A 16,234-nucleotide genomic window follows, 5' to 3' on the forward strand; every position below is an offset into this window, starting at 1 on the left:
TCTAAATTTCAGCACCACGGAGAGTGACTCCACATGCCTTCCCTACAGAATGAGGTCCTACAGAAGAAGCCCCTGTTCTGTTTGTCTCTAATACCATCTGCTCCCTGGCAGTCAGTTCCCACGAGCCTTAGGTTTCTTTCTTAAAAAACAAACACGGGGGTTGGGGATTTAGCTCAGTGGTAGAGCGCTTGCTTAGCAACCGCAAGGCCTTGGGTTCGGTCCCCAGCTCCGAAAAAAAAGAAAAAATAAACAAACAAAAAAACCAAACAAACATGAACGAACAAACAAAGAAACCATTTATTTAAGCCAGACATAGTGGCAAATGCCTTTAATTCCAGCACTTGGGAGGCAAAGGCCAGTGTATCTTTATGAATTTAAGGCTAGCCTGGTCTACATAGTGAGTCCCAGCCTAGCCAAGGCTACATAACAAGACCTTTCTTTTTTTTTATTATTTATTTTATGCGAGTACACTGTCGCTGTCTTCATGCACACCAGAAGAGGGCATCAGATCTCATTACAGATGTTTGTGAACCACCATGTGGTTGCTGGGATTTGAACTCAGGACCTCTAGGAAGAGCAGTCAGTGCTCTTAACCACTGAGCCATCTCTCCAGTCCAAGACCTTTCTTTTAAAAAAATATAAAAAATTTCGTATATTATTGTGTTTATAATGTGCGTAGGCCCATGCCTGTCACGTCTACATAGTGAGTTCCAGCGTAGCCAAGGCTACATAATGAGACCTATCGTTAAAAAAAATTAAAAATGTGCTCATTATTGTGTTTATGATGTGGGCAGGGCCATGCATGCCACTGCACACCTGTGGGGGTCAGAGGACAACTCTATCCAGTCAGTTCTCCCTTCCCACCTTTAGGTGGGTTCTGGGACCCAAACTTGGGTCACCAGGCTTGCTTGACACATGCCTTTGTCCGTGGAAGCACCTTGCTGGTCTGTGGCTCAGTTTCCTTTTTTTTCCTCTCTCTCTCTCTCTCTCTCTCTCTCTCTCTCTCTCTCTCTCTCTCTCTCTCTGTTGTGGCTCAGTTTTCAAATGCTGAATTTTCACTATATAATTAACACTCAATAAGCATGTTCAAAGAGATTTATTCAGATAAAATCAACAAAGCCAGAAGTGCATGAGAAAGATGGTCAGCCACTGGTCATTAAAGAGATGCAAAGCCAAGCCACCAGAAGACTCCTCTTTGCACCTATGAGATACAGTTAAAAACAATGACACAAAGCCAGGCATGGTATGGCACACCTTTAGTCCCAGCACTCAGAGGGCAGAGGCAGGCAGCTGTCTGAATTCGAGGCCAGCCTGGGCTGTTACACGGAGAAACCATGCCTCAAAAATCAACAACAAAAAAAATGTAAAACAAAACCCTTGTGTCGGCAAGGCTTTGGGGCTGGTGGAACTTTCATACCCCGCAGCTACGGGTGTGAAATATTTCTGCTGCTGTGGAACGCCATTCGGTAGCTGACCAAGAAGCTATAGGGAGAATTACCATATGCCCTAACAGCGCTACTCATGGGTCTATGCCAAGGGAGTTTAGAATAAGTCTTCCATGAAAGCTCATTCACGGATTTGCACAGCAGCCCTACTCACAGAAGCTGAAAGGTGGGCGTTCTTGTTTGCTTTCTGTGGCTGTGATAAACACCACAGCCCAAAGCAACCTATGGAGAGAAAGGGTTTATTTAGCTCCACATCTACACTGCAGTCCCTCTCTGAGGGAAATCAAGGCCAGAACTCAAGCAGGAATCCAGAAGCAGACATCTGGAAGGATGCGCCTTACTGCCTTCCTCCCCGTGACCCATTCAGCCTGCTTTCTCATTCAGCCCAGGATCCCCTGCCCAGCAGCGGGACCACCCATAGTGGATTGGGTCTGCCTCAATCATTAATCAGGAAAATGCCCCCACAGACTTGCCCATAGGACAAGATAATGGCATCAATCTCTCAGGGCCTCTTCCCAGGTGACTCTAATTTGTGCCAAGTTGACAAAAACTGTCCAGTCAAATGCCCATTTGTGGGCGGATGCGCAGAGCTGTGTGCCCATCAGAGGATGGATACGGAGAGCCATGTGTCCACCAGCGATGAAGATCTGTGTGTGCTCCTGGGTGGAACAACGTATTCACACGCCCACCGGTGGGCAGATGAACAGGCCTGTAAGCCTAGCCGTAGATGGGTGCATTTCATCCAGGAGGACTGAAACCACAATGAAGGATTCAGAAATGATGAGTGGAGACAATATGCTAAGTATACAAAGCCAGACTCTGAGGGCCCCATGGCGTGCGCTTCAATATACCGTAGATTCAAAACAGGCGGAGTTGGGACTGGATGTGGCTGGGTTGGTAGATGCTTTCCAGCAAGCACGCGTCCCGGCACTGAGAAACTGGTGTGGTTAGCACATGCCTGCAATCCCTGCCCTCCAGGGGAGGAGGAGGCTGGAGGATCAGGAGTTCGGGTTATCCTTAGCTGAAGAGTGAGTAGGAGTCCAGCCTAGGCTACGTGAGACCTTGTCCAAAGAATTAAATTAGTGGTTTTCAGGGGCTAGAGAAGGGGACAGAGTAGCTGCTCAGTGAGCATGGGGTTTCCTTCCATGGCGGTGGGACTGTTCTAAAGTAAAAAGGTAGCAATGGTTTCAGAGCATCACTGATGTGCTCCATAACACTGAATGCTATATGCTAAGACCACATTGCTATTTTAAGCATGGGCTGGAGAGATGCCTCGGCATTCGTGAATACTGACTGATTTGTGAAGACCCAGGTTGGGTTCCCAGCACTCACTTGGTGACAATCATCCCTAGTGCCATTGCCAGGCGATCTGACGTCCTTTTCTGAACTCCAGGCATGCGAATGGTGCATGTACTGTAACACAGGCCAAACACTCACACCCACAAAATAAGCAGTTTCGAGACAGACATTAAGATATTGTCTTAGGGTTTCCATTGCCGTGAACAGACACCGTGACCAAGCCAACTCTTACAAAGGTCAACAACATTTAATTGGGGCTGGCTTACAGGTTCAGAGGTTCAGTCCGTTATCATCAAGGTGGGAAACATGGCAGCATCCAGGCAGGCATGGTGAAAGAGCTGAGAGTTCTACATCTGGTTCAGAAGGCAACCAGAAGACCCTCTTTCAGGCAGCTAGGAGGAGGGTCTCAAAACACACACCTCCAACAAGGCCATACTGCTTAATAGCGCCACTCCCTGGGCCAAGCATATACAAATACATGCGTCTGTGGGGGCTAAATCTATCCACAGATACCCAACCTTCATCCGGACTCCTCCAGGGTCAGCTCCCAAGTCACTCCTCTTCTTCATCTTAAAAGCCCAGGGTCTCTGGTATTCTGGATTAGCGATCACCCTAAGAGCCTGCTGAGCGGATGGCTCAGTCTGTAAACTCCTCCTCCCCCAATCCCTTGCCCCATGCAGATACTGGCTGAACTACGAGTCCCACCTGCTGGAGAATTCCATGGAGACCGTGGACATGCCTTTTGTGAAGGCCTTGATTCAGAACATCAGCACGGATGTCTCGGAAGACCTGCTTTACTCTCTGGTGCCCTCTCAGGTGAAGAGCTTCTTGTTGGCTGGCTCTGACCTCTCTGCTAGTGCCTATCAAAGCTTCCTAAGTCTATTCAGCCGAGCTGTCAGTGAATTAACTGGATGAGTGGAGCCTGGTGGTGGATTAGCCAGGGTACCGGGAGATCCATGAACTGGCCCTCCGACCACTGCCCTTGATGTCCTCAGGAAGTCTCCCTCTCTTAGAGCCGTGGGGTGCTCACCTGAAGATGAATCCCTGGCTCATGCAAGCCTAAAGTGCCCATTAACCTCTCTGCCAGAGCACATATCTGAAGTCAGAGTAAGGGAAGGGCACGCTTGGCCTCGGAGAGACGGAATGGGAGGAGTCTACATTTACACTGGCCCAGATTCAAACCCCGTCTCTGCCCTTACCAGCCGTTGCCTTTGTGGGCACATTTACTCTTCTGACCCTCAGTTTCCTCACCTGTAAATAGTGAGAGAGCGTTGCCCACTTTCAGGAGTATCGGAAGCCAAGCAGGACGATATCCTCCCAACACTCAGGAGGCAGAGGCAGGAGGATCGCTCCTGAGCTCCAGGCCAACACAGCTTCTTTCTCAAAACAAACCAAAGAGATTAAAACAAAATAAAACAAGCCATAAACGTGTTGGAAAGGAAATCTGAGTTAATTCTTGGTCTGGCCAGGGCTAGGCAGTTCCCCAGCGTCCCTGCAGAGAGGAGGTTGAGGGCAGAGGTCTAGGGAGATGGCTGAGTTGCTCATCAGCCTCTGTGGAGGCTGTGCCCTCTGGGTAGCATCTTCACTGGGCCATGACATCATTCATGTGTCCTTTTGGACAAGATCTCGAAGGCAAAACTTGGGCTTCAGCCCCAACTCTTGGTCCCCTGTTCCCATGAGCATGGGTCCTTCTGAAGCAGGGAGCCAGAGCTTGCTGAAGCTCTAGGGTAGCCAGGAGGTCAGAGACTAGACAAAGAACGCCTGGTGATTCCTACGGAGGCTTGTTCTAACATTCTAACTATGCTTGGTTTCTAAACCGCTTCGCCGTTGGGCAGGAGGGGCTTCCCAGTCAAGGTGAGCATGAGTCCTCTCACTTCTTCCTGGGACACCCCTTACTGCTCGCACACGTGTGCACACACACTCGTGCACACACACACCACACACACACCACACCCCCCCACCACACACACCACACCACCCCACACAAAAACCCACCACACACACACACACACACACACACACACACACACACTTAAAAGCAGAGTGTGTCTGTACCAATGTAGACATTCTCCACTGATCCCTGCAATGGGGAAACTGAGGCTCCACTGTTAATGCTTGTCCAAGGGCCCAGACCATGAGGAGCAGAACCTGGACTTAGTCAGGTGCTCCATGTCCTGGCCCCGAGCTAAGAAGTCCTCAGATGCTGCCCCTCCACTTGGCATGCTGCACTTTCCCTCCCAACTGGAGTGGTTGTAGCATCTGACTTGGGGCTGGAATCCTGAGGGGAAGGTGGGAGCTGCTGGATCCATGCTTACAGATCCCGAGGAAGGTGATGCGAGGTGAGGAGCAACCTGCAGACAGAGTCCGACTTCCCAAGAGCCTGTTTGGAGCCTTGCCTGGCAACAGGTCTGCAGTCCGGTTGGCCATAACTATTCTAAACATTGGTCCAGGAAATGTCTTTAAGGTAAGAGGCCTGCTGGGAGCCCAGGAAGCGGCAGTGTTAAATGCTCAGGGTCCCTGAGTTTGTCTCTGAGGCAGCCAGGTCATCCATGAACCATTTCTATAGTCTGTGGCTTGAAGACTATTACGATACCGTGACATCAGCACCTACCAACTGTGTGTGATGTCCAAGTGTGCTCATGTATGCTTGTGTGTCCTTGTACATGCATGAACACACATGTCCTTCTATATCCCTGAGTGCATTTACTCAGGTGTGATCAGATGTGATTGTGTTTTCATGGGCAAACCTGCTATCCCTTGCCAGTGCATGCCAGATGTGTGTTCCTGAGACATGTGTCCACCCATGTAAGCTTGCATGTATGTCCCCTTGGATCTAAAAGCACTCATCCCCCCTGACCTCGAAGCATTCACTGGCATTTACCCCATTTCCTGGCTGATCTTAGCCTCAAGCTCTTCCAGTTCAGAGGGTGGCTTTTCAGCAAGGTATTTTAAGAGCCTAGAGCCCAGCCCTTCCTAGCACCACCCAAGCATATTATAGAAAGCAGAAATATGAAGGGCGCCTATAGTCCCCGGGTACCTGATCCCCTGGTGTCCCAGGTGAGGGCATGTCCTAGAGTTCACAAGACCCCTACATAGGGCAGGAACGGTCAACCTACCCCCTAGCTAGCCTCCTGCCAATCTCCTCCCAGGGCCCCAGGAACGTCAACCTACCCCATAGCTAGCCTCCTGCCAATCTCCTCCCAGGGCCCCAGGAACGTCAACCTTCCCCATAGCTAGCCTCCTGCCAATCTCCTCCCAGGGCCCCAGGAACGTCAACCTACCCCATAGCTAGCCTCCTGCCAATCTCCTCCCAGGGCCCCAGGAACGTCAACCTACCCCATAGCTAGCCTCCTGCCAATCTCCTCCCAGGGCCCCAGGAACGTCAACCTTCCCCATAGCTAGCCTCCTGCCAATCTCCTCCCAGGGCCCAGGAACGTCAACCTACCCCCTAGCTAGCCTCCTGCCAATCTCCTCCCAGGGCCCAGGAACGTCAACCTACCCCCTAGCTAGCCTCCTGCCAATCTCCTCCCAGGGCCCCAGGCTTCTTAAGGACAAAGGCAGCAGCGTGTTGGACAACCGCATGGTGGGCTTGAGTGTGGGCCAGATGCACGCCACCGGGCTGTCAGAACCTGTAGAGATCACCTTCTCCCACCAGCATCAATCACCTGTGAGTCTTCACCCCGGGGCCTGGCAGTTACTGTGGGGGCACACGATGCATGAGCTCATGCATGGGACCTTGTGCCCTTTACCCTTCTACGTGTGCCCAGAAGAAACCATCAGGAGCATGCGCAGTTACGCCCAAAGACGTCTGTCTGCCCTGCACACGTGAACACATGTGAACACACGTGCCCCTACACCCTCCTACCCCCTTGTTCATAAATGTGTGATGGCCTGGAGGACCCATCTATGTATAAGCTTTCTACCCCCACCACCCAATGATCTTGAAGGCACGCATGATCAGACCCTCTAGTGCCATATATGTTGTGTGTCCCACATGCACAATGGTCCAGGGAGCGTCAGCCGATATAGTCAGTTTCTCATGTAGGCTACAGAGGGCTTCCTCTTAAGGCACACGCAGACCCCTGGTAATACCCTCTCTTTCCCCGTGTCCTGCCTCCTTCCTCTCCTGACTCACACTCTCTGGTTTCAGAATGTGATCCTCACCTGTGTGTTCTGGGATATGGCTAAAGGTACGTTTGGAAGACCACTTCCGGAATGAGAAAAGAGGAAGCGATGGGCTTCCACAGGGCAGAGGCTGAAGATAGAGGCAGGCCCGCCCTCCCCTCCCGCTCCGCTCTTACTTCGCTGTGGCCCACAGGAGACTGGGATTCCCATGGCTGCTCCACGGAGCCGGGGGACGGGAGAACTGTCTGCCACTGTGACCACTTGACCTTCTTCGCCTTGCTGCTGGTAATACCCCATGCCATCCCAGACTGCAGTGGTCCAGCCTCTGTCCCTGGAAGAGGCTGCCTAGCTGGCTGGGGTTTGGGAGATGTGTAGGTCTGGCCTCTCAGTGATGTGATCAGAACTCGGGGGTCATCTACAGAGGCCGACCCTGGACCAGGCCACGGCACGGACTCTCACGCGCATCTCCCAGGCAGGCAGTGCAGTCTCCATGATCTTCCTGGCCTTCACCATGGTTCTCTACGTTGCCTTCAGGTAAGTGAAGACAGACACCCCTTTTTCCTCCTGTCCTCAGGGAAGTACAGGATAGGGATAAGGTGTCTTTGTTCTGTGGTCTCTCGTTGTCTCCTCTGGTCTTTGGTTAGCTCACTGAGTAGGTGGGACATCAGATTGAAGTTGAAAGTGGCAGAAACTCAACTCAGATTGGTCGGCGCAGGGCGAGAGGGATTTGTGGAACTAGAAAACTCACAGCATGTGGCCTCCAGGCAGGGAAAGAACTAAGGGATCCCACTGAAGCCCTGGGGATTGGTTTTTCCTTTCACAGCTTGCTCTCTCTCTTTTGTCAGGATGCCAATTTCACCCTGGTGCCTCGAGAACTTTGGGCTCGGGTCCCAGCTCCTTAGATACTCAAGCGAAAACGAAGCTCCAGAATTGAAGTCTTTAAGAACAAACGTTTCAAATTAATTGTAGGCTAACTGGAAACTGCAAAAATAGCACAGTCTGTGGTTCCTTCCCGGAACTTCCCCAAGTGACATGTCGTATGTAGCTGTACAGTATCATCTAAGCCAGGAAGTTGGCAGTGGCAGAGCATAGCTAAGTAGTCTCAAGACCCCTTCAGCTCCACTGCTTTACACATCGTGTGTGTGTGCATGTGTGTGTGTGTGTGTGTGTGTGGTGTGCACGCACATGTATGTGTATGCATGTTTATGTAGTATGTATGCACACCTGCACATGTGTGTGCATGCATGTACATGTGTATGTATGTGTATGTGTGTGTATTCAAGACCCCTTTAGCTCCACTGCTTTACATATCGTGTGTGTGTGCATGTGTGTGTGTGCATGTGTGTGTGTGCATGCACATGTGTGTAGGCATGTTTATGTAGTATGTATGTGTACCTGCACATGTATATGTGTGTGCATGCATGTACATGTGTATGTATGTGTATGTGTGTGTGTATTCAAGACCCCTTTAGCTCCACTGCTTTACATATCATGTGTGTGTGCATGTGTGTGTGTGTGCATGCGTGTGTGTGCATGCACATGTGTGTAGGCATGTTTATGTAGTATGTATGTGTACCTGCACATGTATATGTGTGTGCATGCATGTAAATGTATATGCATGTGTATGTGTGTATTCAAGAGCCCTTTAGCTCCACTGCTTTAGATTGTGTGTGTGTGTGTGTGTGAGAGAGAGAGAGAGAGAGAGAGAGAGAGAGAGAGAGAGAGAGAGAATGCTGTGTGTGTATGGTATGTGCATGCACATGTATGTGTATGCATTTTTTTTTTTTTGGAGCTGAGGTCCAAACCCAGGGCCTTGCGATTGCTAGGCAAGCACTCTATCACTGAGCTAAATCCCCAACCCTGTGTATGTATGTTTATGTAGTATGTACATGCACCTGCACATGTATATGTGTGTGCATGTGTATGTAGTGTGTGTGTATGCACATGTGCACACACAGGCATACACATGTATATGTGTGTGTTCATACATATACATGTGTATGTGTGTGTATGTGCGTGTGTGTATTCAAGACCCCTTCAGCTTCATTGTTTTAGATACCATGTGTGTGTGTGTGGTGTGTGCATGCACATGTATGTGTATGCATGTTTATGTAGTATGTATGTGCACCTGCACATGTATATACGTGTGCATGTGTGTATAATGTGTGTACACATGTGTATGCACAGGCATACACATGTATATTTGTGTATGCATTTATATGTGTGCATGTGTGTATAATGTGTGTGTACACATATGCATGCACAGGCATACATATATATATATGTGTGTGCATGCATGTACATGTGTATGTGGGTGTATATGTGTGTGCACATTTCAGTGAATGTATGTGTTCATATCCACATAGGAGTCTTGTCTAAATGAAACTACATGGCCCAGTCTTCAGAGTAGTCCTAGTTGCAACAGATGGCTGAGTATTAGCCAAGTGTGTGATCCCTGTGGGCACAGGACTCTAGGGGTCACACTCCAGGGATGCTGGGTGTTCTACGAGTGTGCATGTTTATCTCATGAATACTCAGTTGTTTTAGGGTTTGACTTTGATCACAGACCAACAGCTGATTGGGCCATGATGGTTGCAGGGTGGAACACACAGGCTGGCCAAGCCATTTGGCTACTCTTGGATTAGTAACAAGGGACTAGCTACCATCTCCACAGTTACTTGTGATTAAGTGTGGGGAAGGATGCCCCTTCAGGGATACATGAGCTTCTCTAACAAGGAGCAGGCACAGGACAGACATAGGAACAGACAGCACTGTCACTTGGCTGTCCTGAGCCAGGGTCTGGCCAAGAAACCCTCGGACTTGCTAACTTGAAGGAGTCTGTGGGATCAGCCTCTGCTCAGCCTTGCCTATCCCTATCCCCTAGAGCCTAGGCTTGCCGGAATCCATCTAGAACATTCTTTGGACTTTCCATTTTCCAGGCCATGGATTCCCTACTGTTCTTCTCCTGTGCCTTTGTGCCTCAGTCACTAAGAGAAGCCCTGGGCTTCAGCCCCTGTGAGCTCACTCATGTCACGCCTCCCCTCTCCTACCCGACCGAGTACTGGTATAGAACAGTCCCCAGCCCCAGTCTCATCCTCCGTGTCAATTCCTCAGCATCACAAGTTACACAATTTAGCTAAGGAATCTGTCAAACGGCGAGGCTGGCAGGACCAGCGAGCATCCACAGAGCCCAGAGAGCCATGAAGGGGCTTGTGGATTAGAACCTGAGAGCTTGCACACTGACTCCTAGCAGAGGAGGAAACTGAATGGTCAGGCATGAGGAGATGGCCACGAGGATGATGGCAGCTGACGGTGGCACAGAACTGAGGCAGGGAGATAGACCAGCCTGAACACCCCGTGCAGGCTGCGGCTCCTTGGGGCTTGTTCACTTGCTCTTCTCTCCCAGGTTCTCTCTGCAGAGGTTCAAGTCTGAAGATGCCCCTAAGATCCACATGGCTCTGAGCACCAGCCTATTTCTCCTGAATCTTACCTTCTTGATCAACGTGGGGAGCGGCTCTCAAGGCCCCCCAGCCTCTTGCTGGGTCCGAGCTGCCATTTTCCACTACTTCCTGCTCTGTGTCTTCACCTGGATGGGCCTGGAAGCCTTCCACCTCTACCTGCTGGTCATCAAGGTCTTCAATACCTACTTTGGACACTATTTCCTGAAGCTGAGCCTGCTAGGCTGGGGTAGGCACAGGCTGGAGGGGTAGAGGAGGCTGCAGGGTTGAGGGGAAGAGCCTAGGGAAGCCCAAAGCTCGAGCGATGGATAGCTGGAGGGACGGAGGCAATCTCCATCGAGGGGACACTGGCATTGCCAACTCTCCCCCTCCCCCTTGTCCACAGGCCTGCCTGTTCTTATAGTTATTGGTGCTGGAAGTAGCAACAGTTACGGGGTTTACACCATCCGCGACCAGGAGAATCGCACCTCGCTGGAGCTGTGAGTGGGGCTGAGGGGTGCAGAGGGTATGGAGGCCTTTGGTTTCCCTGGAGGGAAGAAGAGGAAGAGGTCTTAGGGAGGGGGCCCTCCATGTCAAGGTTGGGAGGATAGTCACATCTAGCTGGCTTGTAGTACAGGGGGTAAATAGAAGTCTGGAGTCAGAAAGGGAAATAAAGGAGGAGGCCCAGGAAAGCCAACGGCAATGGGGGACATCTCCTAGGTCACGAAAGATCATCCGGGGAAGTATCCTGGGGCTCAATGGTCAGGGGTTTCCTCCCAGCCCCAGCGGCTATCCACCTCCTCCAGGTGCTGGTTCCAGAAAGAGCCTGCCCTTTATGCTACTGTCCATGGCTACTTCCTTGTCACCTTCCTCTTCGGTGCTGTGGTGCTGGCAATGGTGGCCTGGAAGATCTTCACTTTGCCCAGTGTCACAGCGGGCAAAGGACAGGGGCAGACCTGGAAGTCGGTCCTCACTGTGTTGGGCCTCTCAAGCCTGGTGGGCGTGACCTGGGGACTGGCTGTTCTCACACCCCTCGGCTTGTCTACCGTCTACATCTTCACCCTCCTAAACTCTCTGCAAGGTAAGTCTCCAGGGAGGCCACAGGCTGTCTCACGGGCACCAAGGGGCACTGGTAATTGAGGAAGGTATTCTACAGATCACAGGATTCCACAGAAGCTAGCTCAAGTCAAAGGTGCTAATTTTAGATATCCAAGACTCTTGTGGGATCCAGGGAAGCAAGGGTGGTTGGTGTCTTGGGGCTGGGATCAGAAAAAGCCACATAAATCAAAGCAGATGTCCCCACCTATTGTTTTGGAGTTGAGTATTGTCTCCTGTCTAGCCTCTGTGACAACAACTTGTTCTTCTCTCTGCTTTCCAAAATGGCTGCTGACTCTGTGCTCAGAGCCAGATGACTAGTTCTCTCTAGGAAGTCAGGGTCATGAGATTTGTTGTGACATGACGTTGAATCCTTATGAAGCTTTTAAAGTATCAGTTTTTGGTTTGGTTTGGTTTGCTGTAACAAAATTTTCCACTGTCTTGTGGTTTCATGGCTGTGAAGAGACAACATGGCTGAGGAAGCTCTTATAGAGGCCAATATTTGCTTGGGGCTGGCTTATAGTGTGAGAGGTTCAGTCCATTATCATTATGGCGGGAAGCATGGCAGCATCCAGGCAGACACGGTGCTAAAGGAGCTGAGAGTTCTACATCTTGAGCTGAAGGCAGCCAAGAGGAGAGACTGTTCAACACTGGGTAGAACTTGCATACTAGGAGACCTCAAAGCTCACCCCCACAGTGATCCACTCTCTCCAACAAGGCCACACCTACCCAACAAGGCCACACCCACTCCAACAAGGCCACACCTACCCAACAAGGCCACACCTACCCAACAAGGCCACACCTACCCAACAAGGCCACACCTCTTAATAGTGCCCTCTCCTTGGGCCAAACATTCAAACACATGAGTCTATACAGGCCAAACCTATTCAACACCACCACACACAACTAAAGCAACTTAATAAAGGTCTTGGCTCTCATTCAAGAGTGCAGAGGATGCAATGATGGCAAAGGCAGGACACAGCTAGTTACACCATCCCTGCTTCAGGAAAGAGACGGACAGACAGGTGCTGGTGGGACGCTCTCTCTTTTTAATTTTTAAAATTATGGTTTTTTATGTATCTATTTATCTATTTGTTTACGAGTGCATGTGCATGTGCATGTGGAGGTCAGAGGACAGCCTGGGAAAGTCACTTCTTTCCTTCCACCATGAGGGTCCCAGGATGTAACTCATGTTGTCGGGTTTTCTGGCAAGGGTCTTTAGGCACTGAACCCTGTCACCAAGCCTCTTTCACATTTCTTCCAGGTCCTCGGAATGGTGCCCCCAACTTTTAGGGTGGCCCTTTCCACCTGGATTAGCTGATCCAGAAGCTCCCTTACAGTTACTTACTCTGGGGATCAGAGGTGTGTCTCATAGGTGATTCTAAGTCCTATCAAGGGGACAACCACTGTTCACCATTTCCCAGGCAGGTGGTACTTGTGTTCCTTATTCATCTAAGTCAGGGCAGTCCTTGTCCCTTGAACATGCCATGTTTCATGGTGAATGGGACCCATGTGTGAGACTTGAGAGGTCTTCAATACACAGGGCGTAGTACTAGAGTCCTAAGGGCCATTCAGAGGCCAGCTCCAGAGGTCCCCAGTAGAACACACACTTGCCCCAGTCAAACGACTGGTAAAAGCAGCAGTGAAATAGAAAAGGGGGTATTGAGAATAGCTATCCTGGAGGAACAGGAGAAACAGCATCCTCTGCCCTGACTTCAGGGTGATGCCAGTCTTGGTGTTATACAGGGAGGGCACAAAAGCCAGGGAGAGCAGCCTACACAGCCAGCATGCACAGCCAGCACGCACAGCCAGCATGCACAGCCAGCACCTTGTTAGTCATTACCTTAAAACAACCACACAGGGGTCTGTCTGCAGTAAGAAAGTGGCTCCTGCCTTGGGGTAGCTTCAATTTTGTCAAAAGATGCTCATTTCCACTATTCCTAGAATCCAAGGTGGCTACAGGAGAGGAAGACTCAGAGAAAAGAACAGGTCAGAGAGGGGCGGGAGGTCTTCACATGTAGTACATGACTGGAGACCGTCAGCACCACTCCTGTGCTCTGGAACAGGATCCTGCAAAAGCTACTGATTAATAATCTACTTTCTATGTTAATTAAACAAACAAACAAGCAAGCAAAAGTCTGGGGAGATGGCTCCATGGTTAAGAGCCCTTTCTGTTCTCACAGAGATCCTAGGTTTAGTTCTCAGTACCCACACAGGAGGTTCTCAACTATCTGTAATTCCAGATCCGGTGGCTCCAGGTACCTTTTGCAGCTTCTGACTTCTGCAGCTACCAGGTGCACATACATATGTGCAGGCAAAACATTCATATGTAAAAAAAATCTTAAAAGACAACACACATACACGCACACTCACACACACTCAAACACACACACATCACACACACTCACACACACACTCACACACATACACTCACACACACTCACACACACATTCACACATACACACTCACACACATACACACACACACACACACACACACACACACACACACACATACACACACATACACACACACTCACACACACTCACACACACACACTCACACACACACACACACACTCACACACACTACACTCACACACACACACATTCACACACACATACATACTCACACACTCACACACACACACTAACTGCTTTAAGGTCATCTAAGATGGTTCCCAGAAAAACAATCTCAAGTGCACATTTGGAAAGCCCCAGAGGTTTAGAATCGGGAAGAGAGGCACCTGAACTTAGAGGTGGCGTCATTCTTCTCGCATGGCCTACATTACCATTTAAGCCTGTGCCTGGCACTCTGATGAGCCGACATCATTCAGTTTTCTTGTCACCTTCCCATGCACAGCAGAGCCTGTGGTACCCTTTAGTCTCGACCTTGGTATTGTTGTACAGTGTTTTCATTATAAATTCCCTTTGAGCACAAAGCTTGCATTTCTCAGTCAATTCAGTACTCTGGGTTTTCTCCACTCTACTGAACCTCCCTTTTCATCTTGCTGACATGCATCCTCTAGTAATCCTTTATAAAGGGATGGGGTGGGGAGACCAATGGTTTTATACATGTGAGAATAATTTTGTTTTCCTTTTCCTTTTTGGCGATAGATACATGTGCAATTTATTTCAAGGCTGGTGTTTTCTGTCTCTAAAGTTTTTATTCCGTTCTGTTTTAGGAATAGGTTTCTTTCTTTCTTTCTTTCTTTTTTTTTTTTTTTTTGCCTAACCTTTTCATTAGGTGCTTGGACATTTATAGTGGAGTCCCTTCTGTGTCCCTGCCTGTTCTGGGCTCACTGAAACCCTCTTTACCACAGGACTCTTCATCTTCTGCTGGTTCATCATCCTCTACTTCCCGACTCAGAGCACCACAACCTCCTCCTCCGGCACTGCCCGCCTGGACCAGGCCCACTCCATGTCCCAGGAGTAGTCTATCGGTGGCTGCCGTTTGCTCTCACCTCTGGCTGGTTTGTGGGACCATGAACAGTTACCTACTTCCTTCTAGACTCCATTGCCTTCTCTGTACAGGAGGGAGAGGGTGGGGACCAAACAGGGCCATGTGGCTTCCAAGTTCCGATTCAGGAGGCTGGAGAAATGACTTAAGAGGACACTGGTTCAGTTCCCAGCACCCACGTGGCATCTCTCGGCTGTCTGTGACTCTAGCTCAAGAGATCTGACATTCTCCTCTGGCTTCCAAAGGGCACCAGGCATGAAGGTGTGGCATATATACACGGTAGGCAAAACATCCATACATATGCAATAGAAATAAAAAATATTTTTAAAGCTCCCATTCACGTGTGTTCATGGGTCCAAAAAGCCACACATGCAGATCTGCAGGACTCTAAAGTCCCTGTAAGCCCTCGATCCGCAGCTGACAGGGTTATCTTTACCCCTCTGCTAAGGAGACAGATCTCTATGGCTAAGCAGCTGTTCTCAGCCATGGACCACCTCTAATCTCACCAGGAGCCTGAGTCACAGAGGGTAGACTTGGTGAAACCCCTTAAAGGAACCCCAGGCCATTGTTCTGTATGTGCTAGGGGAGCAGAGGATAGGTATGCTTGGGGCTATGATTAGCTTACATCTACCCTGTCTTTGCTGCCTAGCTGGGGCCTATCCTCATTGCTTGGTGCGCCCGAGGGTTGAGGTCCTTCTAGGTGCCCAGGACACTTGCAGAAAATGCCACCGAGAGAGTGAACTTCCAGCAACATTCCCCCACCCCTTGCTCCACTTGGCTTCCAGGGGTGAGGTGCAATTCTGGTCTGCTGTCATTGTAGGGGCAGAAGGAGAGGGTCCAGAACTGGACGCATGTCTGCTCCATCTATATATGGCCGAGGGGGGGAGGGGGAGAAAAGGCAGCTCTTCCCACACTGGCTGTACTCTTAGAAGAAACAGGTTGCTGGACAGCCTTACCAACCATTTCAACCCAGCCTGAACATCAAGCCAATTATCATCACACATTAAATGTTAATTAAAATAAACAAATAATTGTTGCCCAAGCAAGTGGATGTATTTGTTTGTATTAACCTGATAAGACTCCCAAAGAAGGGGATGCCTCAGGCAGGGTTTAGGTTAAGCCTGTTGCTCTGGGTGGCTCAACCTAAACAGAAGTCACAGCTGCCTTGCAGGAGGCACTGGCAGCCCTGATCCCTGCAGCCTGAGGCATTTCCTTTTCCCTGTCTTTGTGGAAGAAAGGAATTTCACTAGAGCCTGTATAGAGCCTTTTGTTAGAGTGGGGAGGGAAGGGGAAGGGAAAGAAGGGCGGGGGAGAGGATCTGAAGGGGAAAGGGAAGGAGGAAGTGGGTAGAGAGGGAGAGGGAGGGAGGGAGA

General features: G+C 50.0%; 1 protein-coding gene across 2 annotated transcripts in view; it reads left to right on the top strand.

Annotated features, from left to right (window-relative positions):
• Adgrg3 (adhesion G protein-coupled receptor G3) overlaps positions 1–15,145 on the top strand; it is a 28,580-nt gene extending 13,435 nt beyond the window's left edge. The window contains exons 3-12 of one of the 2 annotated variants that reach the window (XM_032887972.1): positions 3,425–3,560; positions 5,062–5,208; positions 6,277–6,411; positions 6,895–6,937; positions 7,057–7,154; positions 7,291–7,403; positions 10,276–10,556; positions 10,713–10,806; positions 11,113–11,387; positions 14,725–15,145. In XM_032887972.1, coding sequence (XP_032743863.1) covers positions 3,425–3,560; positions 5,062–5,208; positions 6,277–6,411; positions 6,895–6,937; positions 7,057–7,154; positions 7,291–7,403; positions 10,276–10,556; positions 10,713–10,806; positions 11,113–11,387; positions 14,725–14,837 — 1,435 coding nt within the window. In that variant the 3' untranslated portion in view covers positions 14,838–15,145. The remainder of the gene's footprint in view (positions 1–3,424; positions 3,561–5,061; positions 5,209–6,276; positions 6,412–6,894; positions 6,938–7,056; positions 7,155–7,290; positions 7,404–10,275; positions 10,557–10,712; positions 10,807–11,112; positions 11,388–14,724) is intronic. The other variant, XM_032887973.1, reaches the window with a different exon arrangement.
• The last annotated feature ends 1,089 nt before the right edge of the window (positions 15,146–16,234 follow it).

The sequence above is a fragment of the Rattus rattus genome, chromosome 17 (genome assembly GCF_011064425.1).
Source record: "Rattus rattus isolate New Zealand chromosome 17, Rrattus_CSIRO_v1, whole genome shotgun sequence".
NCBI lineage: Eukaryota > Metazoa > Chordata > Mammalia > Rodentia > Muridae > Rattus > Rattus rattus.